The 19965-nt window shown below is 35.5% G+C and overlaps 1 protein-coding gene across 1 annotated transcript; it reads left to right on the top strand.

Moving 5' to 3' along the window:
• Positions 1–2705: 2705 nt before the first annotated feature.
• LOC133813043 (zinc finger BED domain-containing protein RICESLEEPER 2-like) lies at positions 2706–9150 on the top strand. Its single transcript, XM_062246853.1, has 3 exons — positions 2706–3204; positions 8420–8448; positions 8554–9150. The coding sequence occupies exons 1-3, from the start codon at positions 2706–2708 to the stop codon at positions 9148–9150; spliced, it is 1125 nt and encodes a 374-aa protein (XP_062102837.1).
• The last annotated feature ends 10815 nt before the right edge of the window (positions 9151–19965 follow it).

The following is a 19965-nucleotide window of genomic DNA, read 5'->3' as shown; positions in this document are numbered from 1 at the left end:
AAGAAGCACAAAAATTTCTGCTGCCGAGACTTGTATGCTTTTGATCCTGTCTCGTTGGACATTTAACTTGAAGTGTCTCTACCATAGCAAGTCACATTCCCTAACATATATTATTGTATTCTCTTCCATATATTATAGAAAATTTTATTGGGTTTCACTTGAATAAGAACTATTTCTTATCTTCCTGCTGTGGAATTATGTTGATTTCGGGTAAATATAAATGCACAAAATTTATTTGGTTCTATAGTTGACAGTATGTCCAAGGTCTAAATGCTTGCGGTTGTTTCTCAAACTTGCAATTTGAGTAATTTACAACTGTTTAACTCATTAAGATAGCTGGCTTGTTGAAATTTTCTGTTGTCATGTGGTAGGCCAAATACTATGTTGATGAAGTGAAATTTTCAGTTTTCCTGAGCAAGAGAAAATTTTCTGTATCATTCAATCTACCACGCATTTATTTTTGTAATTTCTGACATAAAACTAGTGAGTGAATTTCTAAATGATTTTATTAACTTTCTCTTTATATACAGGTATGATTGTGGTATGTTTATGATCAAATATGCAGACTTTTATAGCAGAGGTTTGGGGTTCTGTTTCAACCAGGTAATGGATATTACATTGAAAGAGATTTTATTTTTTCTTGGCCACCAACTTTTTTATATTTTGCCTATTTATAAAAGTATCTTTCACACTTTGGTTGTTTATAATTGGTTTATTCTCTTAGTTGTGTTACTGAAGAATTAGTATCATTCTACTGAATATGTTTCTCTTGTCCTTGTAGGAACACATGCCCTATTTTCGATTGAGTAAGTAGATTTTTCAAGTTATTATTAGTTTGACAACAAAAGTGACGCCCATCAAGAATTAGCTAGCAAATTTAGCGAAGAACACGTTCCTGTGCTTGAATATATGTTGCAAAATAATAATTTTTGTTATATACCATCTTCAAAGCCTTGAGCTCTCACTAACAAGTTTTGGAGGATTGATTTTTTTTTCTTTTCCTGTCAAACTATTTTCCCTATTTTCTTTTCCTTTTCTTGCACCTGCCCTTTTGGCCGATATTGGATTAAAATTAGCAATTTGTAGTGTAAAGAAATGAGTCACAATTGTTCTGCTTAATCATATGCTTATTGTGTTTATTCAGGAAAATTGAATATTGGCAATAATCCAAGAAATTATTAAAATGTAAAGAATTAATAGACATCATTGGAGTAACTTATTATTATTTTTTTAAATATTTGGGATGGTTTTGCTAAAAAGAAAAATTAGGTCAGTTTGCTATAGTGAGAGATGAGGAAAATTTAATCTGAGCTAATGATAATATATATTAACGTAATAATATAATTAATATATTTTATATTAATGTTGCTTTTTTGTGATTTTAAACAAAGTGATAAGTTACATATATAATGCTTATTTATAATGCAAATTTCCTATTTAATGTTTAGATAAGATTTTTTTTAATTCATTAATTTAATAATTATGTGACCGACATGTCATCAGGTCACTCTTCTAAAAATTGGAAAAAATCATAATTTATTTTTAGAAATTTTAATTAAAAACTATAAATATAGATCATTGATCCTAATCCAATGGTTAATATCAAAGTGACCATTCATGGGTAGTAACCATTAAGAGCGCACCTATATATATATATATATATATATAAGTTTCACATTTAATTTTGTGTTCCCTTTTAAATAGAGATATAAATATTTATATTCATGGATAAGGTTATTATGATAGTAAAATATATAAATTTATATTTATTTACATGCATGAAAATTAATATATACTTTTATATACCTCATGTATATATTATTGTTTTATTTTTCACACGTGAGTACTCACCATTCAAGTATGATATGATTGCTAGTTTTAAAATTTGATCTTAAAACATAATTTCTAAAAGTGTAATTTTTCACCATTTAGATATGGCTGAAAATATGGATTTAATCCTACTGAAATCATTGGTGGATCTCTCTGAACTCCGACTTCGACCACAAAAAACCAGTCCTCAAGGGACTAGCCTGTGAAAGTTTCGGTTCCAACGGTTCGCGTGAGCCATAATGAGAAACCGGAAAAATTCACTGGTGTGAATTTTAAGACATGACAGTAGAAAATGCTATTCTACTTAACAACATTGAGTCTTGTGAGATTCTTGAAAGATGATCCTCCCACTGTTGGAGAGGATGAAGTAGATGTGTAAACTCAACTTATAGTTGAGACATGGAAGCACGCTGAATTCCTTTGTAGGAATTATATTCTGAATGGCTTGTCTGATTCGTTGTATAGTGTGTATAGTGTGAAGAAAATGACTTAAGAATTGCGGGATTCTTTGGACCACAAGTACAAAGCTGAAGATGCTGGAGCCAATAAATTCTTGGTTCGCCAATTCTTGAACTTCAAGATGGTGTATGTATAGTGTGAAGAAAATGGCTTAAGAATTGTAGGATACTTTGGACCACAAGTACAAAGCTGAAGATATTGGAGCCAAGAAATTCTTGGTTGGCCAACTTTTGAACTTCAAGATGGTGGATTCCAAAAATGTGATAAGCCAAGTGCAAGATCTTCAGTTGATTATCCATAGAATACATGCTGAAGGGATGGTCTTGAGTGAGTCTCTCTAAGTAGCTGCTATTATAGAGAAGCTACCCCCTACATGGCTTGATTTCAAAAATTATCTGAAGCACAAGCGAAAGGAAATGAGTGTTGAAGATCTCATTCGCAGACTTCACATTGAAGGGGATAACAAAAGTGCTGAGAAGCAATCCTCAAATCCCAATGTTGCCAAGGCTAATACGGTGGAGCATGACAAAGGCTCCAAGGGGAAGAAGCCTAAGCCCAAGCCAGGGTCCAAACTTGGACCGAAAGGTGGAGTTTCAAAGAAGTCGAAATTCCAAGGGAAGTTCTTTAACTACAACAAGACGGGACATAAATCGTCAGATTGTAGACTGCTGAAAAAGAAAGGCAATGAGGCCAATGTTGTGGAAGCCATGTTCCAAGAGGTCGCTGACCTAGACCTATGTGTAATGCTCTCTGAAATAAACCTGGTAGATGTTAATCCAAAGGAATGGTGGCTCGATACTGGAGCTACTCATCATGTTTGTGCGAACAAGTCTGCATTCTCTGACCTTACTTTAGTGGAAAACGGGGAAAAGATCTACATGGGCAACTCAACAACCTCTGAGATAAAAGGGCAAGGTACTTTGTACTTGAAGATGACGTCTAGAAATAGTGTCAAGCTGCAGAGTGTGTTGTATGTAGGGCTAAGCATAAAATCTAAAAAATCAAAAAAATTGTGTACACCGACCTATCGAACACCAAAAAAACCAAAACCAATTAAACCGAACACTGAAAAAACTGTTAACGGCGCAAACCACCACTGTTCGGTCAGTTTGAAAATTTTGTGTGAACCGACCGGCGGAACCGAAACCGACCGAAAAATATAAATATAATAATATAATATTATATAATTATTAACTATTAAAATTATTAAATAAAAATTAAAAATCTGAAAATTAAAAAAAAAAAACTTAGGGCACTGAATGAATCTCTTTCTCTCTCTCTATCGTATACTCACTTCTCTCATCACTCAGCCACCTCTCATCTACTCCTTCTTCCTCTCCTCTCTGTTCTGTTTCGCTCTCCTCCCATCCCAGCCCAAACGAACAGACCGACCAGACTCACTCGGCAGCAGCCGCACGACCACAACCCACGCACGCGACTGCTTCACGGACACGGCTCAGCTGACCCTTCCCACTCCAGCGACTGCTTCATGGACACGGATCTCCCTCTGCCACACTGATTCGTTTCCAAGCAAGGTAATCCACTCCACCGTTGAACTACTTGATTACAAACATAGTTGGCTTTAAAGGTTTGATTTCTAATTAAAATGAAAAACTTTGATTTCTTAAACATAGTAACCCCAGTTTTATGCAAGTTTTATACTATGTGTTTTTCGACATGGGTGTGTTAATTAAGAAAGAATGTTTTATTGTTAATTTAAACTATGAGAACATATTTTGTCATCAATTGGGATAATATTTTTAAGGTATTTGGTCTTAATTTAGTTTTGAACAATGATTTTTTTTATTTGTTGGTTCAATCTATATGGATTTGTCTTTCAATCATTATTTATTGGTATAAGTATATGGTTAATGTGGCTAGAAATTCAAATAAAATATAAGGACAACTTGTTATTATCTCAGCTAGTGTCGTCTTAGTAATGCAATATATTTTAAAGCATAATTTTTAGGTAAAGGGATTTATTTTAAAAGATTGTTATAGGTTTTATGCAATTCAATTTCTTTTTTTGTCACAAAATTCTTCTACATCCCTATATGGCTTAAATGTTATTATATTTGTATTTTTTTTCTTATATTGGATGGTTTTTTTTGTTATATATATAATTAAGAATATATTATAAGCTAATAATTTTATTAACCGTTGTAAAAGAAAGAAAGAAAACAAAACTACCCAATTAATAATTTACATATACAAGTATGGGCAAAGAATCAGTAGTTCCATCACTACTTTTGTTATTGTCATTTCCCCCCTCACATATGAAGTTTGACAAATTATATTCTATTATTTATAAATTTAATTAAAATTTGCCCATTTTCTTAGTTTAATTTTGATTTTTAATTCTGTTAACAACTTGTTATCATGTTCTGTTGAGTGTTGAGTGAAATACAAACATAGTTGGCTTATCTTTCATATGCTAGAATACAGTATGTGATTTCACTTTCTTTATTCTTACTTTCACACATGTTGATTAATGTTCGGTTGCTAGAATTTTGCCATTATTAAAGTGATCATGTAATGCAATGGTAGTTTGACTTTAATATGCACTTTATGGAACTAATTATTTAATTAGATCTCCCATCCCATATTCTTCTCTCTGGATGGTAGTTGTACGTGTTGATTTTTTAGGAACAATTATGCTTGAACAAAACAAAAATAATAGTTTCTTTCATCTTTGAAATAAAATGAAAACCAATATACTTTCTAATTCTACACTAGTAAGATCAATTTTAGAAATACAATTAGCCTATTGATTAAACGTAAATGATTCACAAAAATCATAAATTTAATATTTATATAAATAGGAGAAGAAGGAGAGCATTTTAATAAAATTTGGGTAAGCTTTTTTTAACTCTTAAAATTTAAAAGAAAAATATATTTTTGAAAGTATTTGGGTAAAAAAAAATTATCCAAATATTTTTAAAATAACTTTTCATTTTAGAAAAAAAAATCTTTATATTATAGCTATCCAAACACAAAAATAAATAAAAAAATTTACCGATACAAACAAAAGTAGTAAGCTTTCCAAAAACAACCAATAAATATAAGAGGTTATTGGCAAAAACTTTACCTAATAGGCTCTAAGACAAAAACTTATTCTAAACAGACATAACTCATACCTATTGATTATGATTTCTTATGAAAATTTATATAAGTCTTCTTTATTATTAGAGTGGGTTTCTATACTTAGAAAATAAAAAGCCGTCTTTATTATTTCTAAGTTTGTTTCTAATCATCCTATATGACTTAATTCTCAGGCTCGAAACTGATCTTTGTTCCAAAGTTAACCATATTGAGGGAGGGCTGGGATCAGTAAAATCGTTCCCACTACTATGGCCCCCTAACTCTCAATATAGAAACTTGGTTAATTGATTTGTATCCACCCTCACTGAACTTAGTCATTATTTATTTTATTTATTATTTATTATGATTGCGAAATAAAAATCAAACTCATACATGATAACAAAATAACATGATATTAATTTGGAAAAGAGTTTTCACTAATTACAACCATAAAACAAACAATAAATAAAACAAACAATGAAACTAACTATTCTAAAAATCGGGATTTTCTATATCTGATCCTTCATCTAGCATATCATCATCTAACTCTTCATAGTCTTCATTATCATATGCCTCAAATTGCCCACGAGGAAGGTTCGTAAAAATCCTATGCTTTTGCTCATTTGTAAACTGAAATTTTGATTTTGAAGTGAACCTAATTAAGAGAAAATAATATCGCATTGCTACTGGCAGTTCATCTTCATCATCCATTGTTTCCCATATTTCCTCTAAGGCTGTAATTACGAGATGAAAATCTCTAAATAGTCTAATTACTAAAACGTATTGTTCTGTTGCTCTCATCATGATCTACTTAGAATCTTGAAGGTGACCTATTTCTCTGTGGAACAAAAGCAGTCTCTGAGTGATTCTCTCTAGTGCTCCTACAGTGTTTCTCGGTTCTCTTATTCTCTTTAAAGCCTTAATGGCTCGGATATCCTCATAGGTTAATGCTCCGTTCATACTTAACTGAAAACATAAATGTTAAAATCGTTAGCTATACATATAAACATGATAACTATAACTTAAACACTTACTTGGTGATCAGATTCGGAGCTTTGAGTGTGTGTATCGAGGAGAACTTCATGCGAATGAACCGTTTCTCTGATACCAACTGTAACGACCCAACTATTCTAGACCTTGGACCATTAATAACTACTATACTTAATCATAAGAAAACGTACATATGAAAACATCATAACTTTATTAGATAAAGAAAAAGGTTTGAATACATAAAAATGCGTTTAGGATATGGGATCCCATTGTTTTAAAAATAAAACATAATATGATCTAACTAAATCAATTACAAAACTAAGTGCGGAAAAATACATAGAAAATATGATTTAAAGACTTAAAGACTTCATCCTCTAATCGAACGCTCAATCCATCGATTCCATCCAGCCTCAATACACAACCCCCAAGCTGCCAAGAACCTTTCCGCCACCATAGCTATTTTCCTGCACATATAAACATAAAGGAATGAGCCTAATGCCCAGCAAGGAAAATCTAACAACATAAATCATATACATAAAATTCATATCATATGCTAAAAACATGTCATAACATATACCATAAGCGTATCATAAACATATGTCATATATACTACAATGGCCATTATACTACTTGGGGCTTGTTAACTAATCAAGTAATATGCCCATTAGATTTGTGGGGCTTGCTAGCTAAGCAAGTCATATGCCCATAAATTTATTGGGGCTTGTTAGCTATACAAGTCATATGCCCAAGTCTACCAACATACATAATATAACACTTCATAACACATAAATCATAAGATAACATATAACATATAAAATCCTATCCTATTTTCCTTACCAATATACCGGGATATGAGAACAGTATCGAGACTTTGGAACACTCCTAAAAACCATAATAGAAAGGTGAGTATACTTAAAGAAAAGGGATAAAATGAACGAACTATACCATCGAAAAGATACTTACCAAGAACAATCTTACGTTCAAGATCTTAGATTCCTAACCAAGAATAAAGAATACGAGTTAGGATTTTGAGTAGAAAAACTATAAGAATAACACAGAAAGAAACTAGAAGAAGGAATACCTCGAATGCTTCTATAACCGAACTACACCTCGAACCGAAATATACTACAAACCTTACTTCCCGAGTGTTTATTAAGCTTATAAGGATAAAGCTTATAACCCCAACCCAAGTGTTTATCACTCTAAAATAACCTAGCAGCTTGCAGACTTTGAACTTAGCTTGATGAATGAATAAATGGCTGGGTACTAGGTCCTATTTATAGAATTCAAGAATGAAAAGATCTTTATTTAGCTTGAATAAAATAATGGCTTTTTAATTGAAAAATCTTTGAATTTTCGTTCAGCAGAGGCTGAAGAGTAGGTCAGAAAGATGCTGGACTTATCAAGAGGTTAAAGAATAAATTAAGCTCGGTTTCACAAGCATTCAAAAATCATGCACATGAGCCGATATATCGCCCCTAGTAGGTGATATATCGCCTGGGCTAATATGCCCGAGGCTCGTCGAGGTGACCGTACGAAGTTACGTGCTTTTCGTATCCCTATATGGCGATATATCGCCCCCTAGTGCGGCGATACATCGGCATACGCTGAAATATTATACACGTAATTGCACTTTTTCAGCCTAATTTGAATTGAGTAAACAACCTTGACTAAGTCCTCTAACGATTTCAAAGCTACTGGTAGACCCTAGGATATTCAAATATTACTCTTATTAAATTTATTCATCAAAATACTTAATTATTCATTAAACATACACATGACAAGTGTCATTTCCTTATTGGGTTTATCTAAACCTTATATTATAATAAATATCACCTTCATAATCAGTCATATTAATTAAACCTTAGGTTATAATTAATATTCTTAAACTATAGGTTAAACTTATAAAATTTACAAGTGTTACTACGAGTGTCCAACTAAATCCCGATCTGAACCAAAATCCACAGTCATAAAAATACTACAACTATTACTATTGCTACCACTATCTAACTAGCTAAGTTAAGTTCTTAGACTCTACATATTTATAATGCGTTTCTAGATCAGAAGAAAGAGCTGAAGTCAATTTTGGTGAAGCATAGAGTGTCGTTGACCACCGATTGTTGGACATCAATCCAGAATATTAGTTATTTGTGTTTGACTACACATTGGGTTGATGATAATTGGAAAATGTAGAAGAGAATTATCAACTTTATCCAAGTTCCTAGCCATAAAGGGGACTTGGTGGGGAAAGAGTTGATAAATTGTCTTAGTGAGTGGGGTATCTCCTTAGTTTTTGCAGTGACGGTTGACAATGCCTCCTCAAATGACGTTGCTCTTAGAAAATTGAAGGGGCACTTGTTGGACAAAGATAATACCATTCCATTGAATGGCGAAATGTTTCATATGAGGTGTTCAACTCATATTTTGAATTTGATAGTAACTGATGGGTTGAAAGAGTTGAATGATGCAATTTCAAGCATTCGAAATGCGGTGAGATATGTGCGGTCATCTCCAGCTAGACTGAAAAGATTTAAAGAAAGTTGCAAGGATGCAAACATTGAATCAAAAGCCTTGTTATGCTTGGATGTGGTTACTAGGTGGAACTCCACCTACTTGATGTTAGAATCTGCTATAAAATTCAAGAAGGCTTTTGAGAATTTGGAAGCAGATGCGAACTACACAAAGTACTTTGATGAAGAAAGAATGGATGGCCCACCAACCAACCTAGACTGGGAAAAAGCAGTTGTATTTGTTGACTTTTGGAGGAGATTCTATGATCTTACTAATTGATTTAGTGGGTCATTATATGTCACATCCAATCTATTCCTTCCAGATATTTTGAAGGTTCAAGTTGATTTAACTACTATGGCTTCTAATCCTGATACTTTGTTAGGGGCTATGGCAGCTAGTATGAAACGAAAGTATGACAAGTACTGGGGAAGGATTGAGAAGCTGAATATGTTGACATTTATTGCAAATATCCTTGATCCAAGGTATAAATTAGAGGTTGTGAATCGTGGTTTCAAATTTGTGTACACTTCAAGTGAGGTTGAAAAAATGATAAAGTTGGTGACAAATACTTTGGCACAGCTGTATGCTTTTTATAAACAACAACAACCATCTCAGTCATCTCAAGCTCAACCATCTCAACCTCAGTCTCAACAATCTCAGCCTGTTATCAATTTCACTATACAATCATTTCTTCAAGGGCAACTACAACTTAGTGATAACATTGAAAAAGATGATCTTGAATACTACTTGAGTGATCATCGTGAGAAGCTTGATCCTACCTTTGATATTCTACAATGGTGGAAACAGAATGGATTCAAGTATCCAATAGTTGCGCGCATGGAAAAAGATGTATTGGTTGTTCAGATGTCTACAGTGGCATCTGAATCAACTTTTTCTACTGGGGGAAAAATCCTAGATTCATTTAGGAGTTCCTTATCCCCGAGGTTGGTGGAGGCTTTGATTTGTTCTAAAAATTGGTATACTTGTGAGTCTGAAGAGCCTGTTGTGCTTCGACAATACATGGATGAGATTGATGGTTTAGAGGCATGTGAACAAGTTTTCCAGGTATTTATTTACTTAATAGCTTATTCTAATTGAAATATATTATATATGTTGATGCGGTTCTTCGTCAACAGGTAATTAAGAAATTAAGAGAATGGGATTAGTGCTATGTAATGAACCGAAATAGATGAATGATCTTAAAATGAACTGATGATTCCAATACTTTTTTAGGTGGTTCAAAGGTTAAAATCCTTCTACTCCACCAACCAATATTATTGCTATATTTCTGGTATTCTTTACAGGGTATTTCTTTACACAATGGAATCCAACCCTTTACAACTCCCAGGGTCTCCATATTTATAGGAGAGGACACCTGGGGGTTGGCAAGGGGGTCATCCCGTGACCTTCTTACCCATCATGTCACTCCTGTGACATTCATGATTAATTCCTAAAACCTGACAAATGAAGTGTGGTCTAATCAATAGGTAAGGGGGATAATGGGTCGCACGGCCCAACCCATTCGTGGGTGCCTGAACATGCACGTTTATGCTGCGTGTCCGAGAATTCAGGGATATATCAGACACGTGATGTCTGATATATGCACGTTTACATTGCATGGTTGACTTTATAAAGGGTCATGGCTTCCAACTCAAGCTCGGCCTCGAGCTGGATGCCTTCTTAACTCGCGATCTTCATACCTCTGACTCGGATCCTTAGTGATCTTAATAAACCTTTGGTCACCTCGAGCTAAAGAGGTAGGACCTGATAACAGCAGCTCCGGGCATGTGACCTCCACGTGGCTGAGATAATTATGCCATATCTCAGCTCGCTAATTGCCCGTGGAAAATTAAGGCGTACAATATATATTATAGCTTATTTGTATTAATTGAAGATTTGTCAGGTGATGGCTTGTGTATTACCTATGTACTTGAGAATCTTGACAGTGGGTCTGGGAGCGGGAGTGGGACCGATAAGAACAATTGAAATCTCAAGGTAACTAGTTGAATTCTAAGATTGTAGTTTAGTAGCTTTATTTCTCTTAAAAGTATCATGTAACATGTGTCATACATTATAATTTTATTCTTTCTTTTGTCTTAGGAGCAGGTGGTCATGGTTGCTTGATGCAAGCCATGAAATGAATGTGGGATTTTGGATTAGACTTTGTTTTCTATCTATTCTTTTGAACTTGATTTGTGTTGTTGTAGTCGATTAGACTTAGATTTAATTTGTGTTGTAATGGACTATGGACTTTAAGTTTAAACTTTAATCATGTGTAGAGATTTGTGGTTGTAAGCTTTTGGTTTTAAATTTTAATTGTATTGTGTCTTGGATTGGAAAAATAGACATTGGAGTATTGGACTTTTGATAATGTGCTGTGATTTAAGGTTATGTTATGCTCTTATGGACTTTTAATTATGTTTCAAACTTTCAAATTTGTGAATGTAATTATGTTCTATATATTTATGTTTTAAAAACGCACAAAAATGGATTCCAACAATCCAAATTTTTTTTATTTTTATAACTACAACTTTCAATAAAATAAATAATAAATAAATTCAGTTTGGTCGGTTTAACTGACCAAACCGCAGTCCAAAACGGTCGGTTTTTTCTTTAACTGGTTTGGTCGGTCAGTTTTGAATTGCACCAATCCGAACCGAAAATCGAATTCTAGATTTAATAATATAAAAAAACTTCCCAAACCAACCGATGCTCACCCCTAGTTGTATGTGCCCTGACATTCACAGAAATCTGATCTCTGGGACATTGCTGAGCGTACATAGGTTCAAGATGGTTTTTGAGTCCCATAAAATTATACTGACTAAAGCTGGTGTTCCTATTGGGAAGGGTTATGTAAAAAAAGGAATGTGGAAGATGAATGTAATGGTTGTTAAGCCAAAGACTATTAATAATAATAATGCTACTACTTCTTCTGTTACTTGCTTGAGTCTTCAAATTTATGGCATGGTAGACTAGGTTATGTTAATTTTGATACTTTGCATAGACTGATTAACTTGAATCACATACCCACATTTAATATTGATTCCCAACATAAGTGTGAAACTTGTGTAGAGGCAAAACTAACCAGGTCATCATTCCAAACGGTTGAAAGAAACACTGAACCCCTTGATTTAATTCACATTGACATTTGTGATTTAAAGTTTGCTCAAACAAGAGGAGGTAACAAGTACTTTATTACTTTCATTGATAATAGTATGAAGTATTGTTATGTATACTTGCTAAAAAGCAAGGATGAAGCTATAGAGAAATTTACTCTCTATAAGCAAGAGGTTGAAAATTAACTTAATAAGAAAATTAAGAAGATAAGAAGTGACCATGGTGGTGAATATGTACAACCTTTTGGTGAATTCTGTGCACAAATCGGAATTATTCATGAGGTCACACCACCTTATTCTCCTCAATCCAATGGAGTGGCAGAACGAAAAAAATCACACTCTAAAGGACATGATGAATGATATGTTAATAAGTTCTGGATTGCCACAGAACATGAGGGGTGAAGCCATTTTGTCGGCTAACTATCTTTTAAATAAGATTCCCAAAAAAAGAAAGAACAAAAGACGTCCTATGAACTTTGGAAAGGTAGGCTACCTTCTTACAAATACTTAAAAATGTAGAGGTGTCTTGCAAAGGTGGTAGTACCATTACCAAAGAAGATGAAAATAGGTCCTAAAACTCTTGACTGTATTTTCATTGGCTATGCACAAAATAGCAACGCATATCGATCTCTTGCACATGAGTCTAAAAAACTTGACATCCACAAGAATACAATAATGGAATCCAAAAATGCATTGTTCTTTGAACATGTATTTCCTTGCAAACCTAATGGGGATGGACCAAGTTCTTCTAAATGAACATTTGAGACTATGGATGAGAATATCCATGATCAAGAAATAGAAGAGGAGAGTGAAGAAGTTCAAGTATAGCCAAGACGAAGCAAAATGGCAAGGATAGAAAATTCTTTTGGACCAGATTTTCTAACTTATATGGTAGAGGCAGAACCTCGAACATATAAAGAAGTTGTGAGCTCTACTGAGGATCCTTTATGGAAGGAAGCCATAAAAAGCGAATTGATTCCATCATGCAAAATCACACTTGGGAACTTGTTTACCTCCCTCTCGGATGTAAACCTCTAGGGTCCAATTGGATTTTCAAACAAAAAACGAAAACAGATGGAACAATTGATAAGTATAAGACTAGACTTGTAATAAAAGGTTACAAACAAAAAGAAGGCCATGACTACTTTGACACGTATTCTCCTGTGAAGAGAATAAATTCCATAAGGATGATTTTGGAAATTGCCACATTGCGAAATCTTGAAGTCCACCAAATGGACGTAACAACTGCCTTTCTAAATGGGGATCTTGAAGAAGAAATCTACATGGAACAACCCGAGGGTTTTGTAGCTTCAGGAAAAGAAGGAAAGTGTGCAAATTGGTAAAGTCCTTATATGGACTTAAGCAAGCTCCAAAGCGATGGCATGAAAATTTTGACAGTGTCATTGTAACACCTCAAAATCCCTAATGTAGTTTAATGGTCGGATTAGTAGGCCGGGAGGGCCATAATTGTTTTATTGTGCCATTAAATGATTATATGCATGTCTATGTGAATTATATTATAATATGATGTTAAATGCATGCATGTGGGTCCACATTTGATTGTAAGGCACTTTGGTAATTTGGCCCGTTGAGGGCATATTTGTATATTTTGGTGCATACTTGTGATTAATTGTTGAGGCCACATTATAATGTGGATTTGTTTGAGCTATTCGGCATGAGACGATCTTTGAATATAAACTATCAGTTTGGTCATAACAGGCTTAAGCTCGAGGCTCAGGGTGAGTCTCGGGGTGTTTTGGTGATTAGAGCGTTACTGGGAATTAAAGGGTAACGGGTTATGAATTATTGATATATGAGGATATCGGGAATTGGAGAGCGTTAATTATGATTAACGAGATAGGTGGAAAAGGACAATTTTGCCCATGGGAGTCTTTAGAAACTTTTATTTGACATAGGGGCATTTTAGTCTTTTTGCCCCTAGGATTGGTATATGGGCTGAAGGGTGTAGAAAATAGAACCAAAACAGCATTTGGTTACCTCCCTCGTGATCTTCATCTTCTTCTTCTCCTTCCTTTGAATTTTGAAACAAATTTGGGGATTCAAGCTTGGAGATTGAAGCTTGAGGTCTTAGACTAGTGTTCAGCCATTGAAGAGGATTCAACGTAAGCTTGAGGTAAGGTTTTAGTTCCATCTTCTAGTACCTTGCCCTATTTTTGTGCTGGTTTTAAGGTTTGGAATTTGATCATTAAAATGGAGAATTTGATGAGGTTTTGATTGGTGTAAGGCTTAGGTTTTGATGCTTGTATGGTGGATAAGTTGTGGAAGCAGTTTGTGGGATTGCTTGGTGATATTGGGAGAGTTTTTATAAGGTTTTGAAATATGTTCGAAGGGGAAAATCAGAGGTTTTTGGCTGAGTTTTGGGTGGGGTTGCGGCTCTGTTCTAGAGCGCCGCGGCCCAAGCTTGTTGAAGAATAAGGTGGTACTGAAGGGGCCTAAGGGCCGCAGAGCTTGGGGAAGGGCCGCGGCACTTGAGGCAGGTTGCCTCTGTTTTTTTGGCTAAGGGTCGCAGCGCTTGAGGGCCATTTTGGCCAAAAGTGTGTTTTTGACTTAGGGATTCAAACCTTAGGCCTCGGGATTGATCCTACTACCCGGTTTAGTGGGATTCGATGTTCCGAAGGCTAGGTCTTGGTTCGGGAACATTTTATTATTCATTTTATTGATGGAATCCCATGATTGGTTATGACTAGGTAACCGCTAAGGAACTAAAAGACAAATCGTTTTCAAGGGTCGTTCTTATATTAATTCTCGCTCCAACCAGAGGTAAGAAAACTGCACCCCATATGTGACATGCATGATTATTCATGAGGCATGTTGAATGTTTAAATGTGGACATGGGTTGAATATTGAATGCTTAGCAAATCTTGCTCACTTCTGTATGACACTGACTGAATAGTCAGAATTTGCAATGGTATCAGTATCAACTATGAAGTTGTGACTCATTAGTCAAGTTCGACAGTGGTACTGAGCATTTGTCACATGGGATTGACTCATAAGTCAAGAACAGATTTAGCGTGTTAACGCAAGCCAATAAAGATTAGATCTAATTGACATCTGCATTGAATGACTCAAATGAGCATTAATGTCGAACCAACCTCAAGTTCGATGAATAATATAAGCGCTTGTCTAGCCAAAGGCTAGTCATTTAGAGCCAGGGCCAGCGAGCCCCGGTGACTGTTTAGTCACATGGCTATGGGTGTCAAGCCCCGTAGTGACTTACCCATCAATCACTCATCTGTTTTAGTTAGTGACTTGCTCGTCAGTCACTCATTATGGTTTACCATAATCTCAAGTGTTAAATCACTCACCTGACTAGAGCTATAAGCTCCTTCATGGTTAATATAACCACAAAGTGACATTCACTCATCTGTTTAGGGCTATAAGCTCTATATGATTATCATGATCATCATTTAATATTATATACTTGCATTATTGTGTTTTCTTGCTGGGCTTTGGCTCATGGGTGCTATGTGGTGCATGTAAAGGGAAAGAAAAGCTCACTCAGCCTTGAGTGGAGAGCTTAGGTGGTGATGTGTACATATGCGGCCGCTTGACCACCACGGCCAAGGATTTCTCAGGGGAACTAGGGGGTTTACCCTATTTTTGCCGCTTAGATCGGCGGGTTGTAAATTTTAATCAGTAATGACCATTTTGCATTGTAAATAACTTGTATACGTTTTTATGGGCCCATGAACAGTTTTATGTTTTAAATAAAACATATTCTTTCCTTTTGATTGGTTTTCCACCTTAACCTATTAATAACACCTAGAAGCACGTTTTTAACCAAAGAACTCGATTAGCAAGTTAAATTCATGGTTCAATGTTCACCATAACGGTCTTGGGGTAACCAGGGCATTACAGTCATGATGATAAATGGCTTCAAAATTAATGAGTGTGACAAATGTGTTTATATCAAAAATACAAACAATGGATATATTATTCTTTGTTTGTATGTAGATGATATACTCATTGTCGGAAGCAACCAACAAATGGTAAAATCTACCAAAGATATGTTGAACTCAAGGTTTGACATGAAGGACATGGGTCTAGATGATGTAATTTTAGGAATAAAGATTACAAGGACGCCAATTGGACTTAGTTTGAGTCAGTCACACTATGTGGACAAGATTCTTGACAAATTTGGTAAAAAGGATTCTGGTGTGTCCAGAACACCAATTGACATAAGTCATCATCTGTCGAAGAATAAAGGCGACAGTGTCTCTTAAGCGGAGTATGCTAGAGTGGTAGGTAGTCTAATATACTTGATGAGCTGTACAAGACAAGATATTTCCTACACTGTAAGTACTTTAAGTTGATTCATGAGTGTTGATGTGGTTTTTCGCCAATAATAGATTTATAAATCTAATAAGAATAATAATGCTTATTTGTAAATCGTGATGAACTTATAAGAACCCTTTCGTACACACACAATTTTTACGTGGTTTAGTGGTTAACAAACACCTAGTCCTCGAGACACTATTATTGCTTTTCTCTCACAATTTTTGCAGAGTTTCAGTAATACAAAAAGGTGGTCCCTTCCCCTGTCAATTATCCCTGGTATTTATAGTGAAATTTTGTAGACAGGTTTGGGTAACCGTGTGCATAAATATGGTATACATTTAATACATATTATTCTCATTTACATTGGGATACGATTCTATAACATAATATACTCCTGCTATCTCGGATAATAAATGATAAATGTGCAATACAGCCTGGGACTTAATGAGCGTATAAAGAGCCTCCAAGTCTCTCGGGGTCCTTCAGTATGCCTTCTGACTAGGTTTCCATGAGTTGAATATCTTCATCGAGATGGTGATCAAAGATTATTCGAACCCTAGCTCGGATTAACATCAGAGCATCCAAAAGGGGGATCTGGCCACTATATATCTCAAACTTGACTGTTATCCTAAGAGGCGGCCTGATAATAACCTGAATGTCGTATTACCAAGTCCCAACTCGAGCTGCTCACATCGTTATTACCTAGATGTTCTACTTGTGTGCTTCTCCATATATTCATCTGCCAACTGTACCCCTAGCTGAGTGATTAAACTCGTGCTAACTTTGGGATCTATTGCCCGTGCTCGCTAAATGAGGTCCTCTGGAAATATTAGTTATATCTCCTCCTACTATTGGGGAAGGTTCAACTTGATTTTGATTCATCTGATTCGTCTGAGTCCTCGGCTGACCTACTAGAGCTTCCAGAGATGGATGAGAATTCTACCTGGTAGACTGATTGGGAGAAACTTGATTTTGGGTGTACTGGGCTAACGATCCAGCACGAATGAGAGTCTAGATCTCATCCTTCGGTTGTCAGCAATCATCGGTATTATGACCGATGCCATAGTGGTATCAATAAAACTTTGAGGGATCACTCTTTGCCCTGATGCCTTAATGGCTCTGGTTTCTTCCACGGAAGGTGACTAGAGTTATTTAGGATGATATGTTCCCGTGTATCCGTTAGGTCAGCGTAGGTGGCATAAACGAGCTTGAATTTTTACCTGGACTTGTTCTTCTTCGTGTTGTTATGGTCGCCCTCACCATTCACTTTCCTCGTATTGTTCCCCGCTTGGTTATTCTGGGTAACAAGTTGAGCCGTAGTTGCAACACCTGTCACCGCTCCAGCGGGTTGGATAGGGGCCTAGCTGGTTCTTGCGGCAGCAGATCGCGCCTATTCCAAGTTTATCCACTCCTGAGCTCAGGCCAAGAACTTATCTACACTTTTAACCCCTTTTTGCTGGAGCTTTTGCCATAGTTCGCCTCCCACCAGGGTTCCTGTTCTCATCACCATAAGCTTGGAGCTATCATCAGCGTCTCTAGCTCGTGCTGCGACGTTGGCGAATCTGCTCAGATATGCTTTTAGGGACTCACTAGGTTGTTATTTCATGTTGGCCAATGATTCTGCCTTCACACGAGTTTCCTTTGAACCTTGGAACGCTCTCTTGAACTCGAAAGACAGCTTCTTCCAAGAGCTTATCGAATGTTTTTTGTACTTCTTGAACCACTATCTGGCAAGCCTGATCAGATTCGTGGGGAATAGAATACACCTTAGGTCAAATCCGACATTTTGGGCTATCATCAACGTATTGAACATCCCGAGGTGGTCAGATAGATCTGTGTTTCCATCAAATGATGGCATGTTTGGCATCTTGAAGCCAATAGGATACGCAGTTGCTGCAGTGTTCGGAGCGAAAGGTTCGAGTTCCTTATCACAGTCACAATCATCAATCCCTTTTTCTAGATAAGAGCTTCTTCATCTGCTCCTTCATCAAGGCCAATCATTCGAGGTTTGGGTCTTTGGTCTCTAGGTTAGCTGGGGGTTGTTCACCAACTCCCATCCTATTGTACGCATTTGATGGGTTGTTGTCCCTCCAAGTTCGAGCTTGGTTAGGTGGGACACTCCCATTGTCGCGTAAGATAGACAGACCTCCCTCGTGTCGAGTATAACTTGTTAGAGAATATATTTTTATACTCAATGGAAATATGTAAGAACCAAAATACAACTCTATGCAAAAATACAATAGACAAGATAATATTGATTAAATAAATATTACAACTCAATTGCTCAAAATACAAGTAAATAGAAAGATGTAGAAGAAGAAGATTACAAACTCAAAACAATAATAATACAAGTAAATAAGATCAACAAGATCAAAAGAATGAAAATAAAACCAATAAAAAGAGCAAACTCTCACACAACCAAAGTGTAGAGTGGTGGGGATCACCAACTTGAACAAGGTTCAAAACCTTTGTCCAAAAGCTTATTTTCCCCTATTCTCTAAGCACTAAGGGATCTCTCTAGGAAATAGCTCTCTCGAATCATCAAGCCTCTATGGTGTATTTTCCAGCCAAGTGCTTTGTGGATGGAAAATTGTGTGTCATACAAGTGAGCATTAGGCTCATATTTATAGAGTTTTTGAGACACCCTTTGAATTTCAAATTCCACCAACCCCCATGGCTGTTACCAATGATTAATTGGATGTTTATGGAATTAAAATAGAGATTTGAGAGTTACTTGGCTGTTGGAAACGTTCAAAATTGGATAAAACTGAAGTTTGGAAAATGTTGTCAGCCACTTGAGCCGCGGCCTGAAAGACACTGGCCGCGGCCCATGATGTTTTCTTCCTCTTGGGTCGCGGCGTGAAAAACACTGGCCGCAGCCCAAGATGTTTTTTCAGCAACCAATTTTCTAAATTTGCCAAAACATTCCAAATTCATTCCCACTTGATTTTGTAACTTTCATACACATTATGGGAGTTAAAATCACATCTCTAACAACCATTTCACATATGGCTTTAAGAAATTCATCTCAATATTGTGTAACAACAAATCTACACAATGATGGGTAATATTTGGAAGTTACAAATTTGTGATTGAATTTGTAACACCAAATATGTTACATATTTGGATATTTCACATATATCTAAATAATGTAACTCTCTATTATATGTTACAATATGTGATACTCTTTGTCATATTTATTTAATCTAAAACATTATATTATAAAATAATATAATATTACATTATATTATAAATAATATAACATTCCCCCACTAGATTAAATAGTTTATCTATTGTAACACTTATTTAATCAATCAAATATTATATAAAATATAATATTCCCCCACTTGATTAAATAATCACTCTCTATAGAAACCTTTACATTGGTGCATAAAGTAAAATGTCTTTCGACTTGATTTTTACCTTAGTGTAATTACCACAAAGTTTGTTGAAATTTTTGTTGCCAAATCATTGAACCACTATCCCTTGATAACAAACTGGTGATAACACACACACCTTTGCTATGTTCACTTGAGACCTCATTGTCTCGCTTTTGCACCGTTAATGGCCATGTGCACATTCCATTCATAGACTTTTCTTGAGAATGACTCCCAATTTTCATGAGGGGCGGCACCACCCCTAGGTCTATATAGGTAGAACTCTTATAGCATTTTGTTAC

Source organism: Humulus lupulus, chromosome 1, assembly GCF_963169125.1.
Source record: "Humulus lupulus chromosome 1, drHumLupu1.1, whole genome shotgun sequence".
Lineage (NCBI taxonomy): Eukaryota > Viridiplantae > Streptophyta > Magnoliopsida > Rosales > Cannabaceae > Humulus > Humulus lupulus.
The sequence above is the reverse complement of the archived record's forward strand: the minus strand, read 5'-3'. Positions and strand labels throughout refer to the sequence as shown.

Bases quoted from the DNA above. Each gene is read 5' to 3' on its own strand.
- LOC133813043 (XM_062246853.1), top strand. From the start codon at position 2,706: ATGAGTGTTGAAGATCTCATTCGCAGACTTCACATTGAAGGGGATAAC. The intron at 3,205-8,419 runs GTACTTTGTACT...ATGCGTTTCTAG, and splicing joins CTCTGAGATAAAAGGGCAAG to ATCAGAAGAAAGAGCTGAAG. The intron at 8,449-8,553 runs GTGAAGCATAGA...TGGAAAATGTAG, and splicing joins AAGAGCTGAAGTCAATTTTG to AAGAGAATTATCAACTTTAT.